Below are 25,508 nucleotides of genomic sequence, written 5' to 3' on the forward strand. Positions count from 1 at the left end.
ACGTGCATTGCTGCTAAGTATTATGTCTTGGTACGGCTGTTACGGCTGTTCGTGTCAGCGCCATGATCGACGCCCCTGGAATGGGTGCCCCAGTCCTGCAGGTAGATAACTGCTCATCTTGCATTTCAATTTAACTTAATTGTTGTATTCTCTATAGGGTTCTGTCAGCACCTCTCCCTATGTACAACCTGTGTATGCTGCCTCTGGGAGCTGTAGCTTGGGTGAGTCCTCTGCGAGTCCTCGGCAACAATGTAAAAGTTATTCTGAAAAGTGCAATTACTTGCAAAAGTCAGTGAAGTAAATGTAACTGAGCAAATGTAAGTGATTACTACCACCTCTGCCTGTAATTGTCTCTGGCTGATTAGCTCAGTTCCTCTGGGGGTTGTGATGACTTCTCTGTAATCAGACTTGTGGGAGATGTGGACATCTTTTCCCTGGAATGGGCTGTTTCTGCTGATGGCACATAGTGGAATAAAGAGGCTGCTGATTCTGATGATCCTGATGACTGGCCAGAAAGTCCCTCTAATGGTGAAGCCCTCTGACCCAGGGTGAACACTTACTGCTCTATGGGCCCCCAGGGGCCGGGCCCTACGTCCTTCTCATGCTCAAATGGGAGCACTGCCAACCATGTGCAGCTTAACTCCTCTGCTCAGTAAAACACTTTAGTACTGATGTGCAGTGGAAGTTTAATATAAAAACACAGGCAACCGCAATCTTTTGAGGAGAGGGATGAGTAGGAGGAACTGTCTGGGGAGAGGGAGGAGCAGGAAGATTCAAATCAATAACACCTCTTTTTATTGTCTAGAAAACACCGTCAAAATGTAATAATTCATTTTTGTAATGCCCAAAATCACAACAGCAGTCGCCTGGTAACCTGGCTCAAGTGCTGTGATTGGTCCATCACTCAACGACCTGACCAGATGACTTTTAAGGACAAATGTCTCCAGAATCCATCTGGCTGGACAGGTCAGTCACCTGCAGGGCTTCTCACAATTGGCTCAGTTTGTCAGATGGGCTGTTATTTTAATTGTTATGAAGTATTCTTCCACTGCCTGATTTTATAATATTTATTCATTTTAGAGAAAACCCCATAGAGATAGAATTAACCAAAAAGTACTCAGCGGTAATGGTTAAAACAAAAACAAAAACTTAAGCTTCTGTACTTTTCAGTCTATACAGCGCTCCTGAATAATATACATACATATACTGTCCATATACGGGCCGCACCTGACAATAAACCGCATCACATGACATGGTATTTATGTATTTATTTATTTATTTGTCTATGGGAGTTTTTATTTATTTATAGGAGATCTTCTACTGAAAGTGTTTTTCAGACTTCCTATAAGTGATCTGTTCTTCTGGATCTACCTCTGTATCTACCTGCGTTGCACCAATGAAATTTCCCCATGTGGGACAATAAAGGAAAATCTTATCTTATCTTAGTTGTCCACGTTGTAACATGAGATATTTACTCATAAATATGGTACACAATAGTGACACGCCCATTGTCTTTTCAGCCTGGGACTAGTTAGACTGAATATGAGTCTTATTGTAATAAAACACACAGCGTTCTGAAGCTTAAAATACAGAGAACACGACGTGTCCCCTGGACTGTGCTTCCACTGACCTCTTCTTCTACAGTGTGTTAAACGCTTACACTTCCTGCTAGAGCGCCCCCCGGTGGCCCTAAGTCAGTAAAATCTATTAATTAGATGCACCGTTGTAATGACCGCAAGATTCAAAGAGTGGCTTAAAGTCCGAAAAGTACGGTACATATAAAAGTAACAAAATGGCACCTGGAGAAAGATGACACAACTATTATAAGGCACAGAAACATTTATGGAGGTGGTGTCACTTTGACATGGTGTTATGAAAAAACTAATTTTGATCATAAACTGACCAGTGATTGTAACATCTGTGTTTAGTTTGTATGTTCTGATCAGCTCCTTCCATGTTGAAAGCACAGATTTGACCCAGGGATTCTTCACTTCCTCCAAATGACTCAAGCGTCTGTCATCTGCAGTAAGAACTGTACAAGAACCTCCGGCACCACATGACTCTCAGTATAAGACCTGTACAGGAACCCCCGGCACCACATGACTCTCAGTATAAGACCTGTACAGGAACCTCAGGCACCACATGACTCTCAGTATAAGACCTGTACAGGAACCTCAGGCACCACATGACTCTCAGTATAAGACCTGTACAGGAACCTCAGGCACCACATGACTCTCAGTATAAGAGCTGTACAGGAACCTCAGGCACCACATGACTCTCAGTATAAGACCTGTACAGGAACCTCCGGCACCACATGACTCTCAGTATAAGAGCTGTACAGGAACCTCAGGCACCACATGACTCTCAGTATAAGACCTGTACAGGAACCTCCGGCACCACATGACTCTCAGTATAAGACCTGTACAGGAACCCCCGGCACCACATGACTCTCAGTATAAGACCTGTACAGGAACCCCCGGCACCACATGACTCTCAGTATAAGACCTGTACAGGAACCCCCGGCACCACATGACTCTCAGTATAAGACCTGTACAGGAACCCCCGGCACCACATTACTCTCAGTATGAGACCTGTACAGGAACCCCCGGCACCACATGACTCTCAGTATAAGACCTGTACAGGAACCCCCGGCACCACATGACTCTCAGTATAAGAGCTGTACAGGAACCTCAGGCACCACATGACTCTCAGTATAAGACCTGTACAGGAACCTCAGGCACCACATGACTCTCAATATTTTTCCATTGAGCTTCAAGTTTTCCGACAAACCCCATCCATTCATCCATTTTCTGCCGCTTATCCGGGGCCGGGTTGCGGGGGCAGCAGTCTGAGCAGGGACTCCCAGACTTCCTCCTCCCCAGACACTTCCTCTTACTCCTCCGGGGGGATCCCGAGGCGTTCCCAGGCCAGCCGAGAGACATAGTCTCTCCAGCGTGTCCTGGGTCTTCCCCGGGGCCTCTTCCCGGTGGGACATGCCTGAAACACCTCCCCAGGGAGGCGTCCAGGAGGCTCCGGAACAGATGCCCGAGCCACCTCAGCTGGAGGAGCAGCGGCTCTACTCCGAGCTCCCCCCGTGTGGCCGAGCTCCTCACCCTATCTCTAAGGGAGCGCCCAGCCACACGGCGGAGGAAACTCATTTCGACCGCTTGTATCCGCGATCTTGTTCTTTTGGTCACTACCCAAAGCTCATGACCATAGGTGAGGTCAGAACGTAGACCGACCGGTAAATCGAGAGCTTTGTCTTTGAACTCAGCTCCTTCTTTACCACAACGGTCCGATGCAGCGACTGCATCACTGCAGCCGCTGCACCGATCCAACTGTCGATCTCACGCTCCATCCTTCCCTCACTCGTGAACAAGACCCCGAGATACTTGAACTCCTCCACTTGGGGCAAGGACACCCCACCCATATGACATAGGTCAAGCCACCTTTTTCCGGTCGAGAACCATGGCCTTGGATTTGGAGCTGATTCTCATCCCAGCCGCTTCACACTCGGCTGCAAACCGTCCCAGTGCATGTTGCAGGTCCGGGTTTGATGGAGCCATCAGGACAACATCGTCTGCAAACAGCAGAGATGGAATCCTGTGGTCCCCAAACCGGACACCCTCCGACCCCTGACCACACCCTCCGACCCCTGACTGCGCCTAGAAATTCTGTCCATTAAAACTATGAACAGAACCGGTGACAAAGGGCAGCCCTGAGGAGTACCACATGCACTGGGAACAGGTCTGACTTACTGTAGTGAACACAGCTCCTGCTCCGGTCATACAGGGACCGGACAGCCCTGAGCAAAGGGCCCCGGACCCCGTACTCCCGGAGCACCCCCCAAAGGACACCCCGAGGGACACGGTCGAAAGCCTTCTCCAGATCCACAAAGCACATGTGGACTGGTTGGGCAAACTCCCATGAGCCCTCGAGCACCCGATGGAGGGTATAGAGCTGGTCCAGTGTTCCACTCTGCTCCTCCTGAATCCGAGGTTCGACTATCGGTCAGATTCTCCTCTCCAGGACCTGGAATAGACCTTATGGGAGGCTGAGGAGTGTGATGCCTGTAGTTGGAACTGGGTGGGAGGAGCCGGAGAGGGGAGGACATGCAGACTCCACCCAGAGAGATCATGTGATGTTGGTCTGAACCGGGAATCGAACCCATAAAAAAACAACAGTGAATTTAAATATGATATTGACACTTTTTTTTTTGGGTCAGGATTTTAATTTGATGCAGAGAAAGCACAGATTTGACTTTATAACAAGCAAATCATTAGGTTCAGGTCCTTTAAATTAAAGCCTGTAGGACGTTTAAACAGCTTACTTTATTTAGATTTGTGAAATAACTGAAAGAAAATGTGTGAAAATGCTTTTTAATTCAAAAAATATTTTTGGTCATGCATTTATTTCAAATGTATTTATTATTTGACTTCATCTTAGCAGGAGCAGAACTCCTCAAGGTCGTTTTATCATTGGTCCTTGTTTTATGTTGCACCAAAGCAACTTCCTGTTTGTGATTTCTGTTCATTGACAATAAACCACAGTCTCTCCTCTCCCACAGTCTCTCCTCTCCCACAGTCTCTCCTCCCCCACAGTCTCTCCTCCCCCACAGTCTCTCCTCTCCCACAGTCTCTCCTCTCCCACAGTCTCTCCTCCCCCACAGTCTCTCCTCTCCCACAATCTCTCCTCTCCCACAGTCTCTCCTCCCCCACAGTCTCTCCTCTCCCACAGTCTCTCCTCTCCCACAGTCTCTCCTCCCCCACAGTCTCTCCTCTCCCACAGTCTCTCCTCTCCCACAGTCTCTCCTCTCCCACAGTCTCTCCTCTCCCACAGTCTCACCTCTCCCACAGTCTCTCCTCTCCCACAGTCTCTCCTCCCCCACAGTCTCTCCTCTCCCACAGTCTCTCCTCTCCCACAGTCTCTCCTCTCCCACAGTCTCTCCTCTCCCACAGTCTCTCCTCCCCCACAGTCTCTCCTCTCCCACAGTCTCTCCTCCCCCACAGTCTCTCCTCCCCCACAGTCTCTCCTCTCCCACAGTCTCTCCTCTCCCACAGTCTCTCCTCCCCCACAGTCTCTCCTCTCCCACAATCTCTCCTCTCCCACAGTCTCTCCTCCCCCACAGTCTCTCCTCTCCCACAGTCTCTCCTCCCCCACAGTCTCTCCTCTCCCACAGTCTCTCCTCTCCCACAGTCTCTCCTCTCCCACAGTCTCTCCTCTCCCACAGTCTCACCTCTCCCACAGTCTCTCCTCTCCCACAGTCTCTCCTCCCCCACAGTCTCTCCTCTCCCACAGTCTCTCCTCTCCCACAGTCTCTCCTCTCCCACAGTCTCTCCTCTCCCACAGTCTCTCCTCCCCCACAGTCTCTCCTCCCCCACAGTCTCTCCTCTCCCACAGTCTCTCCTCTCCCATAGTCTCTCCTCCCCCACAGTCTCTCCTCGCTCCACAGTCTCTCCTCTCCCACAGTCTCTCCTCCCCCACAGTCTCTCCTCTCCCACAGTCTCACCTCCCCCACAGTCTCTCCTCTCCCACAGTCTCTCCTCCCCCACAGTCTCTCCTTCCCCACAGTCTCTCCTCTCCCACAGTCTCTCCTCTCCCACAGTCTCTCCTCTCCCACAGTCTCTCCTCCCCCACAGTCTCTCCTCTCCCACGGTCTCTCCTCTCCCACAGTCTCTCCTCTCCCACAGTCTCACCTCCCCCACAGTCTTTCCTCTCCCACAGTCTCTCCTCCCCCACAGTCTCTCCTTCCCCACAGTCTCTCCTCTCCCACAGTCTCTCCTCTCCCACAGTCTCTCCTCTCCCACAGTCTCTCCTCCCCCACAGTCTCTCCTCTCCCACGGTCTCTCCTCTCCCACAGTCTCTCCTCTCCCACAGTCTCACCTCCCCCACAGTCTCTCCTCTCCCACAGTCTCTCCTCTCCCACAGTCTCTCCTCTCCCACAGTCTCACCTCCCCCACAGTCTCTCCTCTCCCACAGTCTCTCCTCTCCCACAGTCTCTCCTCCCCCACAGTCTCTCCTCTCCCACAGTCTCTCCTCTCCCACAGTCTCTCCTCTCCCACAGCCTCACCTCTCCCACAGTCTCACCTCTCCCACTGTCTCTCCTCCCCCACAGTCTCTCCTCTCCCACAGTCTCTCCTCTCCCACAGTCTCACCTCTCCCACAGTCTCACCTCTCCCACAGTCTCTCCTCCCCCACAGTCTCTCCTCTCCCACAGTCTCTCCTCTCCCACAGTCTCTCCTCTCCCACAGTCTCACCTCTCCCACAGTCTCTCCTCCCCCACAGTCTCTCCTCTCCCACAGTCTCTCCTCTCCCACAGTCTCACCTCTCCCACAGTCTCTCCTCTCCCACAGTCTCTCCTCTCCCACAGTCTCTCCTCCCCCACAGTCTCTCCTCTCCCACAGTCTCTCCTCTCCCACAGTCTCACCTCCCCCACAGTCTCTCCTCTCCCACAGTCTCTCCTCCCCCACAGTCACTCCTCCCCCACAGTCTCTCCTCCCCCACAGTCTCTCCTCCCCCACAGTCTCTCCTCTCCCACAGTCTCTCCTCTCCCACAGTCTCTCCTCCCCCACAGTCTCTCCTCTCCCACAATCTCTCCTCTCCCACAGTCTCTCCTCCCCCACAGTCTCTCCTCTCCCACAGTCTCTCCTCTCCCACAGTCTCTCCTCCCCCACAGTCTCTCCTCTCCCACAGTCTCTCCTCCCCCACAGTCTCTCCTCTCCCACAGTCTCTCCTCCCCCACAGTCTCTCCTCCCCCACAGTCTCTCCTCTCCCACAGTCTCTCCTCTCCCACAGTCTCTCCTCCCCCACAGTCTCTCCTCTCCCACAATCTCTCCTCTCCCACAGTCTCTCCTCCCCCACAGTCTCTCCTCTCCCACAGTCTCTCCTCTCCCACAGTCTCTCCTCCCCCACAGTCTCTCCTCTCCCACAGTCTCTCCTCTCCCACAGTCTCTCCTCTCCCACAGTCTCACCTCTCCCACAGTCTCTCCTCTCCCACAGTCTCTCCTCCCCCACAGTCTCTCCTCTCCCACAGTCTCTCCTCTCCCACAGTCTCTCCTCTCCCACAGTCTCTCCTCTCCCACAGTCTCTCCTCCCCCACAGTCTCTCCTCTCCCACAGTCTCTCCTCCCCCACAGTCTCTCCTCCCCCACAGTCTCTCCTCTCCCACAGTCTCTCCTCTCCCACAGTCTCTCCTCCCCCACAGTCTCTCCTCTCCCACAATCTCTCCTCTCCCACAGTCTCTCCTCCCCCACAGTCTCTCCTCTCCCACAGTCTCTCCTCTCCCACAGTCTCTCCTCCCCCACAGTCTCTCGTCTCCCACAGTCTCTCCTCTCCCACAGTCTCTCCTCTCCCACAGTCTCACCTCTCCCACAGTCTCTCCTCTCCCACAGTCTCTCCTCCCCCACAGTCTCTCCTCTCCCACAGTCTCTCCTCTCCCACAGTCTCTCCTCTCCCACAGTCTCTCCTCCCCCACAGTCTCTCCTCCCCCACAGTCTCTCCTCTCCCACAGTCTCTCCTCTCCCATAGTCTCTCCTCCCCCACAGTCTCTCCTCGCTCCACAGTCTCTCCTCTCCCACAGTCTCTCCTCCCCCACAGTCTCTCCTCTCCCACAGTCTCACCTCCCCCACAGTCTCTCCTCTCCCACAGTCTCTCCTCCCCCACAGTCTCTCCTTCCCCACAGTCTCTCCTCTCCCACAGTCTCTCCTCTCCCACAGTCTCTCCTCTCCCACAGTCTCTCCTCCCCCACGGTCTCTCCTCTCCCACGGTCTCTCCTCTCCCACAGTCTCTCCTCTCCCACAGTCTCACCTCCCCCACAGTCTCTCCTCTCCCACAGTCTCTCCTCCCCCACAGTCTCTCCTTCCCCACAGTCTCTCCTCTCCCACAGTCTCTCCTCTCCCACAGTCTCTCCTCTCCCACAGTCTCTCCTCCCCCACAGTCTCTCCTCTCCCACAGTCTCTCCTCTCCCACAGTCTCTCCTCTCCCACAGTCTCACCTCCCCCACAGTCTCTCCTCTCCCACAGTCTCTCCTCTCCCACAGTCTCTCCTCTCCCACAGTCTCACCTCCCCCACAGTCTCTCCTCTCCCACAGTCTCTCCTCTCCCACAGTCTCTCCTCCCCCACAGTCTCTCCTCTCCCACAGTCTCTCCTCTCCCACAGTCTCTCCTCTCCCACAGTCTCACCTCTCCCACAGTCTCACCTCTCCCACAGTCTCTCCTCCCCCACAGTCTCTCCTCTCCCACAGTCTCTCCTCCCCCACAGTCTCTCCTCTCCCACAGTCTCTCCTCTCCCACAGTCTCTCCTCTCCCACAGTCTCACCTCCCCCACAGTCTCTCCTCTCCCACAGTCTCACCTCTCCCACAGTCTCACCTCTCCCACAGTCTCTCCTCCCCCACAGTCTCTCCTCTCCCACAGTCTCTCCTCTCCCACAGTCTCTCCTCTCCCACAGTCTCACCTCTCCCACAGTCTCTCCTCCCCCACAGTCTCTCCTCTCCCACAGTCTCTCCTCTCCCACAGTCTCACCTCTCCCACAGTCTCTCCTCTCCCACAGTCTCTCCTCTCCCACAGTCTCTCCTCTCCCACAGTCTCACCTCCCCCACAGTCTCTCCTCTCCCACAGTCTCTCCTCTCCCACAGTCTCTCCTCTCCCACAGTCTCTCCTCTCCCACAGTCTCTCCTCCCCCACAGTCTCTCCTCTCCCACAGTCTCTCCTCTCCCACAGTCTCTCCTCTCCCACAGTCTCACCTCCCCCACAGTCTCTCCTCCCCCACAGTCTCACCTCCCCCACAGTCTCTCCTCTCCCACAGTCTCTCCTCCCCCACAGTCTCTCCTCCCCCACAGTCTCTCCTCTCCCACAGTCTCTCCTCTCCCATAGTCTCTCCTCCCCCACAGTCTCTCCTCGCTCCACAGTCTCTCCTCTCCCACAGTCTCTCCTCCCCCACAGTCTCTCCTCTCCCACAGTCTCACCTCCCCCACAGTCTCTCCTCTCCCACAGTCTCTCCTCCCCCACAGTCTCTCCTTCCCCACAGTCTCTCCTCTCCCACAGTCTCTCCTCTCCCACAGTCTCTCCTCTCCCACAGTCTCTCCTCCCCCACAGTCTCTCCTCTCCCACGGTCTCTCCTCTCCCACAGTCTCTCCTCTCCCACAGTCTCACCTCCCCCACAGTCTCTCCTCTCCCACAGTCTCTCCTCCCCCACAGTCTCTCCTTCCCCACAGTCTCTCCTCTCCCACAGTCTCTCCTCTCCCACAGTCTCTCCTCTCCCACAGTCTCTCCTCCCCCACAGTCTCTCCTCTCCCACAGTCTCTCCTCTCCCACAGTCTCTCCTCTCCCACAGTCTCACCTCCCCCACAGTCTCTCCTCTCCCACAGTCTCTCCTCTCCCACAGTCTCTCCTCTCCCACAGTCTCACCTCCCCCACAGTCTCTCCTCTCCCACAGTCTCTCCTCTCCCACAGTCTCTCCTCCCCCACAGTCTCTCCTCTCCCACAGTCTCTCCTCTCCCACAGTCTCTCCTCTCCCACAGTCTCACCTCTCCCACAGTCTCACCTCTCCCACAGTCTCTCCTCCCCCACAGTCTCTCCTCTCCCACAGTCTCTCCTCCCCCACAGTCTCTCCTCTCCCACAGTCTCTCCTCTCCCACAGTCTCTCCTCTCCCACAGTCTCACCTCCCCCACAGTCTCTCCTCTCCCACAGTCTCACCTCTCCCACAGTCTCACCTCTCCCACAGTCTCTCCTCCCCCACAGTCTCTCCTCTCCCACAGTCTCTCCTCTCCCACAGTCTCTCCTCTCCCACAGTCTCACCTCTCCCACAGTCTCTCCTCCCCCACAGTCTCTCCTCTCCCACAGTCTCTCCTCTCCCACAGTCTCACCTCTCCCACAGTCTCTCCTCTCCCACAGTCTCTCCTCTCCCACAGTCTCTCCTCTCCCACAGTCTCACCTCCCCCACAGTCTCTCCTCTCCCACAGTCTCTCCTCTCCCACAGTCTCTCCTCTCCCACAGTCTCTCCTCTCCCACAGTCTCTCCTCCCCCACAGTCTCTCCTCTCCCACAGTCTCTCCTCTCCCACAGTCTCTCCTCTCCCACAGTCTCACCTCCCCCACAGTCTCTCCTCCCCCACAGTCTCACCTCCCCCACAGTCTCTCCTCTCCCACAGTCTCTCCTCCCCCACAGTCTCTCCTCTCCCACAGTCTCTCCTCCCCCACAGTCTCTCCTCCCCCACAGTCTCTCCTCTCCCACAGTCTCTCCTCTCCCACAGTCTCTCCTCTCCCACAGTCTCTCCTCCCCCACAGTCTCACCTCCCCCACAGTCTCTCCTCTCCCACAGTCTCTCCTCCCCCACAGTCTCTCCTCTCCCACAGTCTCTCCTCTCCCACAGTCTCACCTCCCCCACAGTCTCTCCTCTCCCACAGTCTCTCCTCTCCCACAGTCTCTCCTCTCCCACAGTCTCACCTCCCCCACAGTCTCTCCTCTCCCACAGTCTCTCCTCTCCCACAGTCTCTCCTCTCCCACAGTCTCTCCTCTCCCACAGTCTCTCCTCTCCCACAGCCTCACCTCTCCCACAGTCTCACCTCTCCCACTGTCTCTCCTCCCCCACAGTCTCTCCTCTCCCACAGTCTCTCCTCTCCCACAGTCTCACCTCTCCCACAGTCTCACCTCTCCCACAGTCTCTCCTCCCCCACAGTCTCTCCTCTCCCACAGTCTCACCTCTCCCACAGTCTCACCTCTCCCACAGTCTCTCCTCCCCCACAGTCTCTCCTCTCCCACAGTCTCTCCTCTCCCACAGTCTCACCTCTCCCACAGTCTCTCCTCTCCCACAGTCTCTCCTCTCCCACAGTCTCTCCTCCCCCACAGTCTCTCCTCTCCCACAGTCTCACCTCCCCCACAGTCTCTCCTCTCCCACAGTCTCTCCTCTCCCACAGTCTCTCCTCCCCCACAGTCTCTCCTCTCCCACAGTCTCTCCTCTCCCACAGTCTCTCCTCCCCCACAGTCTCTCCTCTCCCACAGTCTCTCCTCTCCCACAGTCTCTCCTCCCCCACAGTCTCTCCTCTCCCACAGTCTCTCCTCTCCCACAGTCTCTCCTCCCCCACAGTCTCTCCTCTCCCACAGTCTCTCCTCTCCCACAGTCTCTCCTCCCCCACAGTCTCTCCTCTCCCACAGTCTCTCCTCTCCCACGGTCTCTCCTCTCCCACGGTCTCTCCTCTCCCACAGTCTCTCCTCTCCCACAGTCTCACCTCCCCCACAGTCTCTCCTCTCCCACAGTCTCTCCTCTCCCACAGTCTCTCCTCTCCCACAGTCTCACCTCCCCCACAGTCTCTCCTCTCCCACAGTCTCTCCTCTCCCACAGTCTCTCCTCCCCCACAGTCTCTCCTCTCCCACAGTCTCTCCTCTCCCACAGTCTCTCCTCTCCCACAGTCTCACCTCTCCCACAGTCTCACCTCTCCCACAGTCTCTCCTCCCCCACAGTCTCTCCTCTCCCACAGTCTCTCCTCCCCCACAGTCTCTCCTCTCCCACAGTCTCTCCTCTCCCACAGTCTCTCCTCTCCCACAGTCTCACCTCCCCCACAGTCTCTCCTCTCCCACAGTCTCACCTCTCCCACAGTCTCACCTCTCCCACAGTCTCTCCTCCCCCACAGTCTCTCCTCTCCCACAGTCTCTCCTCTCCCACAGTCTCTCCTCTCCCACAGTCTCACCTCTCCCACAGTCTCTCCTCCCCCACAGTCTCTCCTCTCCCACAGTCTCTCCTCTCCCACAGTCTCTCCTCTCCCACAGTCTCTCCTCTCCCACAGTCTCTCCTCTCCCACAGTCTCACCTCCCCCACAGTCTCTCCTCTCCCACAGTCTCTCCTCTCCCACAGTCTCTCCTCTCCCACAGTCTCTCCTCTCCCACAGTCTCTCCTCCCCCACAGTCTCTCCTCTCCCACAGTCTCTCCTCTCCCACAGTCTCTCCTCTCCCACAGTCTCTCCTCTCCCACAGTCTCACCTCCCCCACAGTCTCTCCTCCCCCACAGTCTCACCTCCCCCACAGTCTCTCCTCTCCCACAGTCTCTCCTCCCCCACAGTCTCTCCTCTCCCACAGTCTCACCTCTCCCACAGTCTCACCTCCCCCACAGTCTCTCCTTCCCCACAGTCTCTCCTCCCCCACAGTCTCTCCTCCCCCACAGTCTCTCCTCTCCCACAGTCTCTCCTCTCCCACAGTCTCTCCTCTCCCACAGTCTCTCCTCCCCCACAGTCTCACCTCCCCCACAGTCTCTCCTCTCCCACAGTCTCTCCTCTCCCACAGTCTCTCCTCTCCCACAGTCTCTCCTCTCCCACAGTCTCTCCTCTCCCACAGTCTCTCCTCTCCCTCTCTCGAACAGGTTCCAGCAGTGCTCGAGCCGAAGTGTGGGATGGCCCCTCCCTGTGAGGTGGCTCTGGGCCCCTCCTTCATATCAGCATCAGTCCCAGGAGCCCTCAGGCAGCGGGAGCCTCCCTCCTGCCGCTCAGAGCAGCTGTGACTGAGAGCCTGACCACTGGCCCGCACAGCGTCTGATCCCTCAGGACCGGAGTCTGACGAGACTGGACCCTAACAAGACCGGACCCTGACAAGACCGGACCCTGACGAGACCGGACCCTGACAAGACCGGACCCTGACGAGACTGGACCCTGACGAGACTGGACCCTGACGAGACCGGACCCTGACGAGACCGGACCCTGACGAGACCGGACCCTAACAAGACCGGACCCTAACGAGATAAGATCCTGACAGAACCGGACCCTAACAAGACTCCCCAAACTTGACCTTTAATAAATCAGACTCGTCTGGAAGAGTCTTGAGGGTCAGGATCATCTCTGGACCTGTCTGGACCTCAGTCAGCTGTTTTCAGGACGGCCCGTGTTAGGAGCAGACCTCATGGCTCTCCTCGTGGCCCTGGTGGTGGCCCTGTGCCTCCTCAGCCTGGCTCCCCTGGCCCAGAGTGGGTGCCCCTCCGCCTGCCGATGCTCTTTTGCGATGGTGCAGTGTCTGGAACCAAATGGAATCTCCACGATCCCGGCGCTGGCGGCTCTGGAGAGCGAGAACGTGACAGAAATGTGAGTGCCACTTTACAACTTGTTTGAATGTTTTCGAATGGACCAGTTGAATATGTGTTTGGAGGCAAATTGTTAACATCCTTTTGCTCCCAAAGGGGAAATGTATTTATGATACAAACTTGAGACTTGACATATTTGGTATTGATTGTTGTGCTTAGACTTTGATGAAGTTATAATATGTTAATGATCTATCAAGTGTAAAATGTCCTGCACAAAACCAACACAACCCACATGACACAAACTGTAGTCTCATTACTCACAAATCCAAAGTGAAGAGGTTTGAGTGAGTGTTTTGTCAGAATGTGAGGAAACTTTTGTGGAGCGCGGTGGACTTCAGATCCAGACGACTTCACTGCAAATCTTATGAAGTCAAACTACATAAGTTCAGGTGACAGTTATGACTTGAAGTTAGATGTTAACTCTGTGCAGTTCAGTGGATGTGCTGCCTGTCACTCAAATCTGGCGTCAGACATAGAAGTGTACGTGTTTTAAAGAGCAGGTATTAGATACGTGTGTGGTACTAAATATCATGTGTTGTACTCAATACCAACTACTAGTAAAATGTCTAATACTTCATGCTTTTGATTATACACTTTATTTACATCATTCTTCTCGTAGTTCTCCTCGCGGTTTCTCTTTTTCCTACACTTTTCCCTCACATCGAGGACACGTCCTGCGTCCGTGCATGACTGTGGGGCATATACACTTGTGATGTGACATGTGATGTGAGGCGATGCAGCTCCTTCACGTCAACACTTCAACCAGGTCGACATAGATCTCATTTATCAAAGAACCGGAAGCTTCTATAGTTCCTGTATGTACAGATTTACACGAGTGAGGGCTTTCTGCACTCAAGACATTTGGTGTAGAAGTAGCCGTCTTTTTTATTTCGTAGCACATATTTCTCTATATTACACATTTAAATCTAAATAATCAAATCAAGCTGGTAATTGAGCTCATTGAAATGAACAGATCTTCAAATAAGGAGACAAAAAAAAAACCCATCACACGTCATTGTCTCATGTGATATCAACATTTTGGTGGGGCCACCTCTGTTGTGAAATTTACTTCTACAGCAAATACCTTTACTGTACCGCTGAAAGGTTTCTGTTGGAGTCGTCTGCTTTCAAATCAAATGCTTTTGGCTCTTTGGCTGTTGATTGTTTGTTGCGTGTGGAGCTTCGGGTGGAATGGATGAACAACTGTATTTTTACTTTCTTTAGGGTGACTTTTAACATCTGTCAAGGGAGGTAGTAGTAGTAGAAGGAGAGGATGTTGTAGTAGTAGTAGAAGTAGAAGTCCCTTTTAAGCCTGTTGGGTGTAAAAATGCCAGACTAATTCAGGTTTGGTTACAGTCACAGAGCACTTACACTGTCCATCTGCCCAATCAATACGTGGCTCCACATGCAGCAGCAGCAGCAGCAGCAGCAGCAGCAGCAGCAGCAGCAGCAGCAGCAGCAGCACTCTTCATATTGGACATCAGGCCGTGCACACAGCAAACACAAGAGGCCATTACCCAGGCCAAATTCAACACACGCTCAGCTATAAATCCAATTTTCAGAATTGCCAGTCAGTGCCCCCACCGGGAACAAAGGATGATATACAGCCACTTAATCCAATCGCAGAGGCAACAGGCAAAGCACCTGCCGGTAACCAGATCACACAGCGCTCTTCACGACCCAGCACTGGCTCCCAAGACCTAAGAATGTCCACCAGGAAGTCACTGCGAATGTTATCAACAATCAAATATCATTTGACATTTTAATCATCCATCAGGGAAGTCAGAAAATCACGCTCATAATTGCCTTTGTATTGTTTTGTAAAGAACTGAAGCATTCAGAGGAGAGCACTGGACCTGGTTCAACTGTCCACAGGAATATGCTGGAATGGAGGAAAGCTAAAAATGTTTTTTAACAGCAAATTATTTCGGAAGCTTGGGTTGGGACTGTAGCCTGGGTTGGGCCTGGGTTGGGTCTGGGTTGGGGCTGGAGCCAGGGTTGGGGCTGGAGCCGGGGTTGGGCCTCATTTGGGGCTGAGGCCTGGGTTGGGGCTGGAGCCGGGGTTGGGCCTGGGTTGGGGTTGGGCCTCATTTGGGGTTTGAGCCGGGGTTGGGCCTGGGTTGGGGGTTGAGGCCTGGGTTGGGCCTGGGTTGTGGCTGGAGCCAGGGTTGGGCCTGGGTTGGGGGCTAAGGCCTGGGTAGAGGCTGGGTAGGGGCTGGAGCCAGGGTTGGGGCTGGAGCCAGGGTTGGGGCTGAGGCCTGAGTTTGGCCTGGGCTGGGTTTGGGGCTGCACGGGGCGGGGCAGCTCTGTTGCTCTGGCCTGTATCGAGTGCTGGATTGATCCACAGAGTCCTGAGAGGGATCTCGTGTCTGCACTAGTGGAAAATGACTCATTAAGATCTTTTCATCAGGCGAGACTCACGTCATCCACACTCGTCTGTGGAAACATAGGAGCTCCACTGATGCCTCCATGTCCCACCTGCTCTCATAGGCCTGCTTCAAATGCTCTAAGATAATATTTGGAAATGAGTTAAGGTGCACAATGTAACTTCTCTGGTTGAGGGTCAGCAGGGTCAGCAGGGTCAGCAGGGTCAGCAGGGTCAGCAGCACTTGAGTACTGAGACGATTGCTTTTCCTCGAATCTTCAGGTCTGGATGACCCACCGGCCTCTGCAGTAGAACGCTCCCTCCACAACGTGAAAAAGTGTCAATGGTTTTTTTGTGTGTGTTTGTTTGTTATATGTTTTTTTAAGCCGCACACTGTCTCAGCACTGTTTGTGAGGCAACCGTCGTTGTGAAATCACCTTTTACAAGAATGTTCCACAGTATGACAAGTGGATGGTGCCACCAGGCCAAGTTGTAGAACTCTGAATTGAGTTCTAGACAGTGTCAATCTGGAAGGAGTCTTGCTTAAAGTGATCTGGAAGAGGCGGCGCAGTCAGATGAACACCTCATGCACGTCCATCTTTGCCTGACCCGCCAGCCCCGCCCACCTTCTGTTCGAATGCGTAAGGGTCTGGAATCGGAGTCAGAGCCAATGAAATCCACAGTAATCCATTTACCGATCCAATCCCAGGCGGAGGTTTTAACGCGTCACACTGAGATACGCTCTTCACCCCCGTTCCAGAACATTCAAGATGGCGGACCCGGCTCGTGACCCGGCTCGTGACCCGGCTCGTGACCCGGCTCGTGACCCGGCTCGTGACCCGGCTCGTGACCGAGTGTTTACTTCTGCTCTCGCTTCGGTTTGAACATCAGGAAAGTCTGCTCTACTCGCCGTGATGAACGTGCGTTAGATGCGGTTATACGAAGGGCGTCGTCGCGATTCAGGAGACATTTTCTGCGTTCAGGACGGAGAACGTGGAACACGCCTTGTTGACACGGGCTACGTAATATCCAGTTAAGCGTGTCGCGTTTTTTGCGTCACTTCTGGGTTTATGTGATTGGTTCTGTCTCTGCTCTAAACTCCGCCCTCCTGCGGTCGAGCCCCGCCCTCACACAGTTTCGATAAGTAGTTTGTCAGAACGTGTTGGGAACGGCTGGTCAGGCAAGGTCCATCTTAATGTGAAGTCACTGAAATGAGGAGCTTGTGTTTGTTCTGTGCCGTAGATACATCGAAAACCAGGCTGGAGTGGAGAACATCACTGACCTGGACCTGATCAACTTCAAAGAGCTTCGAAACTTGTGAGGAACATCTGCGCCTCACACTCAGTTCACCACATCACAGTGCAGACCCTGAATGTCCTTTCCCTCTCGTCACTCCTTCTAGAACAGTCACATTCTGCAAACTGAGCTTCATCTCAGCCAACGCCTTCCAGAGCAACCTGAAGCTGCAGTACGTGTGAGTACCTGTCCCACACATCTGTCCTCTGGAGTGTCCTCTGGAGTCTCCTCTGGAGTCTCCTCTGGAGGCAGTGGCAGAGTGGTTAGTCATGTGTCCTCTGGAGGCAGTGGCAGAGTGGTTAGTCCTGTGTCCTCTGGAGTGTCCTCTGGAGTGTCCTCTGGAGTGTCCTCTGGAGTGTCCTCTGGAGGCAGTGGTAGAGTGGTTAGTCCTGTGTCCTCCCGAGGCAGTGGCAGAGTGGTTAGTCCTGTGTCCTCTGGAGTGTCCTCTGGAGGCAGTGGCAGAGTGGTTAGTCCTGTGTCCTCTGGAGTGTCCTCTGGAGATGGTGGCAGAGTGGTTAGTCATGTGTCCTCTGGAGTGTCCTCTGGAGGCAGTGGCAGAGTGGTTAGTCCTGTGTCCTCTGGAGTGTCATCTGGAGGCAATGGCAGAGTGGTTGGTCCTGTGTCCTCTGGAGTGTCCTCTGGAGGCAATGGCAGAGTGGTTAGTCCTGTGTCCTCTGGAGTGTCATCTGGAGGCAATGGCAGAGTGGTTAGTCCTGTGTCCTCTGGAGGCAGTGGCAGAGTGGTTAGTCCTGTGTCCTCTGGAGTGTCATCTGGAGGCAATGGCAGAGTGGTTAGTCCTGTGTCCTCTGGAGGCAGTGGCAGAGTGGTTGGTCCTGTGTCCTCTGGAGTGTCCTCTGGAGGCAATGGCAGAGTGGTTGGTCCTGTGTCCTCTGGACTGAGTAGACAGACTCTCAACAGATAAGCTTTCACCTGTAAAAAACAGAACTGTCCAATCTGCAACTATATCATTTCACATATATGTATACATATGTAACTTCAAAGACTGTTTTCTCCCAATGCATTTTTCTTCAATAAACACAAAGACAAGACACATGACATGCCTTGTTTTTCATTACATGAATTAATAATGTAGTTCATCTTTTCTCTATATAAAATACTTGTTCAGCCTTCTTAGTCTGTGTGGTTGCCATGTCCGCAGTTGCTCTTGCTTCCTCTGTGAATGATCTGTCTTCTCTTCCTGTCCCTTTCTATAAGCCATCATTTGCATCTGTCCCTCTGATGCTCTGCTCAGATAAGCGTCCCCGTCTGTTTGCCACATGATGTCCATGTTGTGTGTAACGCTCATGTTTCGGAGGCGGACACTGATGGCTTAGATAAGACTTGTAGTGGCCGTGTTCCCAAAGTCCCCTTTACTTGCTCACTCTGGCAGATTATCGACATCTGATGCATAATAAATACACTCCATTGAGGGTCCATTATCACTTAGTCGATATCCAGGGAGCAAGAGAGAACAGGAGGGTCTTCACAGACAGAGTGAGAGACAAGCGACCAGCTACTGTACATAGGGTCATGTTTACTGCCCCGTGATCACACCAAACCTCTCAGGAATCACCGTTTGGCCAAAGATTGAGCGTGTTCTTAAGAGAAAAGTGTGTCTATTCCTGGCCAGCGGTCCCCTGTGTGCCTGAGCTGGAGGATCTGAGCTGGAGGATCTGAGCCGGTAATGGATCGGCCCCTCTGGCTAATCCATCTGACATGAACTGAGAAGCAGGGACAACAAATAATTGAACTCTTGGCCCTGGCACCACAGAGAGGGATCGAGTTCTAGGAGCGGTGCAAGCGAGCTTCATGGGAGAGAGCCACAGGAGGATAGTGTGACCAGTGGGGGCAGTAGCTCTCTGAACCACAGTGCGGCAATGCAAACACAGCTCCTGCTCCGCTCATGCAGGGACCGGGCAGCCCTGAGCGAAGGGCCCCGGACCCCACACTCCCGGAGCACCCCCCAAAGGACACCCCGAGGGACACGGTCGAAAGCCTTCTCCAGATCCACAAAGCACATGTGACTGTGCAAACTCCCATGAACCCTGGAGCACCCGATGGAGAGTCTAGAGCTGGTCCAGTTCCACGACCGGGACTTAAACCTGCTGCTCCTTAATCTGAGGTTCCACTAGGATTATTATGATCCTCTTTACGTATGTTATAATGTAAAATATATATTATAACGTAAAAGTGGCAAAGTGGCAGAAAGGCAGTGAGGTTCCAGACCTCAAACTGGACCTCGTTGAAAGTTTATTAGTGACCCCTGGCCTACATCAAAATGTCCCCATAGAGACATAAAATATCCTCTAGATAGATAGATATACATTTAAGAATGGTTCGTCATATTAATAAATATAATCCACTGTATAGTCCAAATTAATCATATTATATTGAACTATATTTCAAATATCGTATAAATAACATTGGACAACCAAGAAGTAACTTCCAAAAGAATTCAAGCATTCTGGGCTTGCCTCTGACTCTCTTACGTTTCAATTACATGTGCATTATCATTTGTGGTTATTTGCGATTAGTTTATGTATTTATCTTTCACAGAAACTTGGCATCCAACTTCCTTGAACACATCAGCTGGAAGGTCTTCCACTTCTTGCCTCTTCTCAGTCTGTGAGAACCTTTTCATTCTAAAGTATGTCATATGCACCTGTATAGGCTGTGATGAGCGCTGTCTTCTCAGGGTGCTCCGGGACAACCCGCTGCAGTGCTCCTGTGAGTTACACTGGCTGCAGCAGTGGCAGAGGAACACCCGCGCTGACCTCGACTCTCAGGCGCTGTTTTGCCTCCACCTTCAGCTGGAGGTGTCGCTCGTCTCTCTGCATATGGACAACTGCAGTAAGTTTCAATGGACACTCTGGAAATGGAAGATTGTATTTAATGTGTTTTTGGCAAAAATAGAAAATAAATCATCAAAATAATATTCTGTAAATCATTTTTTTGTAATTATATTTCAGAAGATGATTTATAACTATAATAGTTGGGTTCATGCGTCAGATCAGATTTTTGTGGTAGAATTTGATCATTTCAATCAATCAATCAACCAACAAATCCATATAACTTTATTTGTCCACAAGGGACAATAAACAAAATATGTGAATATCAGCTAAGCCGTAGTTTAGTTGATTAACTTTTTATAAGCCGTTATATAGCTGATTTATTGAACAAATAATACAGTTAAAGCCCTACCATGAAGTAAAGGCATTTGCAGTGAGGAAAATAAGTATTTGAACACCCTGCGATTTTGCATGTTCTCCCTCTTAAATTATGGACGGATCCGATAATATCGTATGATTTTTGAATAATTTATTCCTATAATATTGCTGCAAATAAGCAGAGAAAATCTTGAGCAAACCAATGTTTATATCTGGTACAAAAGCCTTTGTTTCCAATTACAGAGGTCAAAGGTTTCCTGTTCTTGACCAGGTTTGCACACACTGCAGCAGGGATTTTGGCCACGCCTCCACACAGATCTTCTCTCGATCTGTCACGTTTCAGGGCTGTTGCTGAGCAACACAGAGTTCAAGATAACTCCAAAGATTTTCTATTGGATTTAGTTCAGGAGACTGGCTAGGCCACTCTAGAACCTTGATATGCTTCTTAAGGAGCCACTCCCCTTGGTTCTCCTGGCTGAGTGCTTCAGGTCATTGTCATGTTGGAAGACCCCACCACGCCCCATCTTTAGCCACGCCCCATCTTCAGCCACGCCCCATCTTCAGCCACGCCCCATCTTCAGCCACGCCCCATCTTCAATGCTCTGACTGAGGGAAGTAGGTTGTTTCCCAAAATCTCACAATCCATGTCCCCGACCTGCAGAAAAGCACCCCCAAAGCATGATCAATTTTGGTCTCATCTGACCATAGGTATCACCCTAACCCTATGACTTTCTCCCATGATCCTCTGGATCATCCAGATAGTCATTGGCAAACTTCAGACGGGCCTGGACTTAAGCAGGGGAACCTTCTGTGCGATGCATGGTTTAAAACCATGGCGGAGTAGTGTATTACCAATAGTAACCTTGGTAACCAGCAGGAGGCCGGTCAATGTTTAGTCCTGACTCTGGCACCAGCAGGAGGCCGTCCATGTTTAGTCCTGACTCTGGCACCAGCAGGAGGCCGGTCCATGTTTAGTCCTGACTCTGGCACCAGCAGGAGGCCGGTCCATGTTTAGTCCTGACTCTGGCACCAGCAGGAGGCCGCTCCATGTTTGTTTAGTCCTGACTCTGGCACCAGCAGGAGGCCGGTCCATGTTTAGTCCTGACTCTGGCACCAGCAGGAGGCCGGTCCATGTTTAGTCCTGACTCTGGCACCAGCAGGAGGCCGGCCCATGTTTAGTCCTGACTCTGGCACCAGCAGGAGGCCGGTCCATGTTTAGTCCTGACTCTGGCACCAGCAGGAGGCCGCTCCATGTTTGTTTAGTCCTGACTCTGGCACCAGCAGGAGGCCGGTCCATGTTTAAGTCCTGACTCTGGCACCAGCAGGAGGCCGGTCCATGTTTAGTCCTGACTCTGGCACCAGCAGGAGGCCGCTCCATGTTTAGTCCTGACTCTGGCACCAGCAGGAGGCCGGTCCATGTTTAGTCCTGACTCTGGCACCAGCAGGAGGCCGGTCCATGTTTAGTCCTGACTCTGACACCAGCAGGAGGCCGGTCCATGTTTAGTCCTGACTCTGGCACCAGCAGGAGGCCGGTCCATGTTTAGTCCTGACTCTGGCACCAGCAGGAGGCCGGCCCCTGAGGTCCTCAGAGTCTGAGATGGTTCATATGGCACTAACATGTCTGAGATGTACTTTGGTGCTAGGCCATGGAGAGACTTGTACACAAGCAGAGCTGCTTTAAAGTCTCTTCTCTGAGCCACAGGGGGCAGTGCAGAGACCTCTTGGATGAGAGTCAAAATATTTTGGTTTTCTAAAACAGAGTCCAGTTGTCTCCAGCTGGATCCCTCCTGGATGAATGAGGCATTACACTCCCTGGAGTCCTGCAGGTCTTACAGGATGATACTTCAAACTTTTTTCAAAAACAGCTAATCTCCACACAAGTAAAAGCCCTTTTATGGCACAAAATTCTACAATTTTGTAAACTCAATATATATATATATATATATATATATATTAACCACTGATAATTTGGATTTATAAATCAATATATGTTGATACGACTCAAATGAATAAGCCAGAGTTAAAAAATAGAAAAAAAACCCAGTGTAGCAGTGATAGTGTTGCCCTCTGGTCCTCTCTCTCCTCAGGCCTCCCTGTGGTCACCATCCTCCCAGCATGCAACAGGATTCAGGAGGGTGGCAACCTCACCTTTGAGTGCCATGTCACCGGGAGCCCCACCCCCCGGGCACGATGGAGGACGGAGCACTTGCACTCACCCTTCACAACACAGGTGAGCACCCTGATACATCCCAGCACCCACACAACACGGGTGAGCACCCTGATACATCCCAGCACCCACACAACACGGGTGAGCACCCTGATACATCCCAGCACCCACACAACACGGGTGAGCACCCTGATACATCCCAGCACCCACACAACACGGGTGAGCACCCTGATACATCCCAGCACCCACACAACACGGGTGAGCACCCTGATACATCCCAGCACCCACACAACACGGGTGAGCACCCTGATACATCCCAGCACCCACACAACACGGGTGAGCACCCTGATACATCCCAGCACCCACACAACACGGGTGAGCACCCTGATACATCCCAGCACCCACACAACACGGGTGAGCACCCTGATACATCCCAGTGTCTCTTTGTGGTCCCCGGCAGGAGAGAATCTGGGGGTCAACTCTGGAGCACGTCCTGTACCTGACCAATGTGTCGTCCAGTGACAACCTGCACAACTTGACCTGTGAGGCGGAGAACCAGGCCGGGCCGGACAGCGACACTGTGCCACTTGACATCCAGTGTAAGTGACCCCAACAAGGACTAAAGCAGGACTAAACCAGAGTCGCACCAGCCAAAAAATGCATAATAGAGAAGGAAAAAAACATGTATAAGCCCCACTTTTGGGGGAAATTAATTTAATAAAATCCAAGGCCAAGAACAGACATTTCATCTTGAAATGCAGTTTAACATAATAGATGAGAGAACATGGTGAATAGGTGTACGTATGCTAACGCTAACACCTTCAGTTACATGACGTATGCTAACGCTAACACCTTCAGCGACATGACGTATGCGAACGCTAACACCTTCAGCGACACGACGTATGCTAACGCTAACACCTTCAGCTACATGACGTATGCTAACGCTAACACCTTCAGCTACATGACGTATGCTAACGCTAACACCTTCAGCTCCATGACGTATGCTAACGCTAACACCTTCAGCTACATGAGGCACAGACAGAACTGTGGTAAGTGTCTGGTATGTTAACGTAACATATGAACAGTTATTCAGAGAACTATAGCATAAATCAAATCAAATCAATTTATTTTTGTAAGGCCCAAAATCACAACAACAGTTGCCTCTGAGGGCCACAGGGAGAAATGAATCAACAATGTCTGTGGTGGCGATGGAGTCAGACAATGTCTGTGGTGGCGAGGGACGATGTCCCAGGGTCCTCTGTCCTTAGACTCTCCTTCTCGGCCAGGAAAAACTACAAAAAAAACCTCTTTGGGAAAAAAGCGTAGAAACCTGGTGGAGTTCCAGTGAAGGAGAGATCCGACTCTCACAGACGGACAGACGGACACGAGGAGACTGGAGCTGGACCCACTCTTCAGGCAGAAGAGGGACCGTCTGAGTCGAGCTGGACCCACTCCTCAGATGAGGGACCGTCCACACAGGGACAGTTTGTTACCATGGCTACAGTGCTGAAAAGGAATTTAGTGTTACTTTTGTTGACTTCTATTAGATTTGAATAATATCTGGTTTGGGCCTTACGCAGAGCCTGCTTATAGGACAGCAGGCAACTTTTCCATGCTTTTAGGGATTCTTCTGTGTGAGAGCGACGAAATAATCCCTCTAACTTTCTAACTCTTTGTTTATGTGAACGCAGTTCTTGGTTGTACCATGGGGAGGCGCGCTTTGGCCTAATGACCTTCTGTTTTAACGGCGCGACAACGTCAAGAGCAGACTTCAGAGAATTCATGGTCAAGTCGACACATTGATCACTTAAACTGGGACTAAAACTGTTCTCAGCAGGATCACATGACATGATCACATGACATGATCACATGACATGTCACTGAATATTGGCTCCATTATTTCTTTGAATTTTGAGATAGATTTTTCAGATATTGTCCTTTTCATTATAACTTTATTTTGTGGGACTGGATGATCTTTAAGAATAAACTGAAAGGTAATTAGGAAATGATCTGACAATATAGGGTTTTGAGGGAGGACACTGAGGTCACTAATCTCTGTTCCATACGTTAGGACAAGATCCAGAGTGTTCTTGTGAGTGTGAGTCGGTTTATTTACATTCTGAGTGAAACCAATGCTGTCTAACAAGGCGCTGAAGGCATTACTGAGAGCGTCATCACTCATGTTCACGTGGATATTAAAGTCTCCAACTATAACTATTTTATCCCAGGCTAACACTAAGTTTGATATAAAGTCAGAAAACTCTGTTAAAAACTCTGAGTAGGGACCAGGAGGTCGGTAGATAACTATGAACAAAACTCCTTTTTGGTTTTTCATATTTGGACATGTGATTGACAGCATAAGGCTTTCAAATGAGTGAAATGCATTGTTAGTTTTAGGGCTCATGAGTAGGCTTGAGTGGGAGATCACTGCCACACCACCACCTCGGCCTGTGCTCCTGGCAGTCTGAAAGTTAACATGGGTGGGTGGGGTTTACATGGGTGGGTGGGGTTAACATGGGTGGGTGGGGTTAACATGGGTAGGTGGGGTTAACATGGGTGGGTGGGGTTAACATGGGTGGGTGGGGTTTACATGGGTGGGTGGAGTTAACATGGGTGGGTGGGGTGGACTCATTTAGTCTGACGTAGTCGTCTTGTTGAAGCCACGTTTCAGTTAGAGCTAGAAGATCTATGTTATAGTCACTAATTAATTCATTAACTAAGAGCGATTTGGAGGAAATTGCTCTAATGTTTAGCAGTCCACATTTTACGTGTTTATTCATTTGTGTATTTGTGTCATTTGTGATTGTTATTTTCCTTAAGTTATTTGGTCTGACGCCTGAAATATTTTTTCTGAGATGTGACTTTTTGGCATTATTTGTACGAGGGACACGAGGGACACGAGGGACACACACAGTCTCTATCTGTCTTGAATCTGAACACTTCACATGTGACAGAACGGGCGAGAGTTCAGCGACAGAGGAGCGTCTTGAACTGCTGCTCTGCACCTGGGGCTCATCCCTAGATGGTCACTTAACACGACTAAGACTATCGGTCAAATTCCGAACTAATAGGGATGTACCCTCCGAAGTCGGATGGATGCCATCCCTGCGTATGAGCCCGGGCTTTCCCCAAAACGCACTCCAGTTATCAATAAAGACTACGTTGTTTTGAGGGCACCATCTGGATAACCAGTTGTTGAATGCTGAGAGACGGCTGTACAATTCAGCATTGATCCGATTGGGCAGGGGACCAGAAAATATTACAGTGTCTGACATCGACTTCGCTAGGTCACACACCGCGGCTACTTGAACTTTGAGCACCTCTGATTGTCTCCGCCGGGCGTCGTTACCGCCTGCGTGAATCACAACTCGCCGGAAACGGAGAAAGAACATGCTAACATGCTAACAAGTTTACCAAAGCATCAGTTTTACCCCAAATCACTAAATCCATTGAAT

The 25,508-nt window shown here is 51.8% G+C and overlaps 1 protein-coding gene across 1 annotated transcript in view; it reads left to right on the forward strand.

Annotated features, from left to right (window-relative positions):
• The first annotated feature begins 12,736 nt into the window (after positions 1-12,736).
• The window catches only part of ntrk1 (neurotrophic tyrosine kinase, receptor, type 1), a 79,291-nt gene continuing 66,519 nt past the window's right edge, over positions 12,737-25,508 (forward strand). The window contains exons 1-7 of the mRNA XM_072460500.1: positions 12,737-13,059; positions 16,666-16,740; positions 16,826-16,897; positions 19,276-19,344; positions 19,415-19,569; positions 21,974-22,116; positions 22,514-22,652. Of these exons, the coding sequence (XP_072316601.1) occupies positions 12,881-13,059; positions 16,666-16,740; positions 16,826-16,897; positions 19,276-19,344; positions 19,415-19,569; positions 21,974-22,116; positions 22,514-22,652 (832 nt within the window). The 5' untranslated portion in view covers positions 12,737-12,880. The remainder of the gene's footprint in view (positions 13,060-16,665; positions 16,741-16,825; positions 16,898-19,275; positions 19,345-19,414; positions 19,570-21,973; positions 22,117-22,513; positions 22,653-25,508) is intronic.

Source organism: Eucyclogobius newberryi, unplaced genomic scaffold (assembly GCF_026437365.1).
Source record: "Eucyclogobius newberryi isolate DKJ021-1_F unplaced genomic scaffold, fEucNew1.0.hap1 SCAF_3, whole genome shotgun sequence".
Lineage (NCBI taxonomy): Eukaryota > Metazoa > Chordata > Actinopteri > Gobiiformes > Gobiidae > Eucyclogobius > Eucyclogobius newberryi.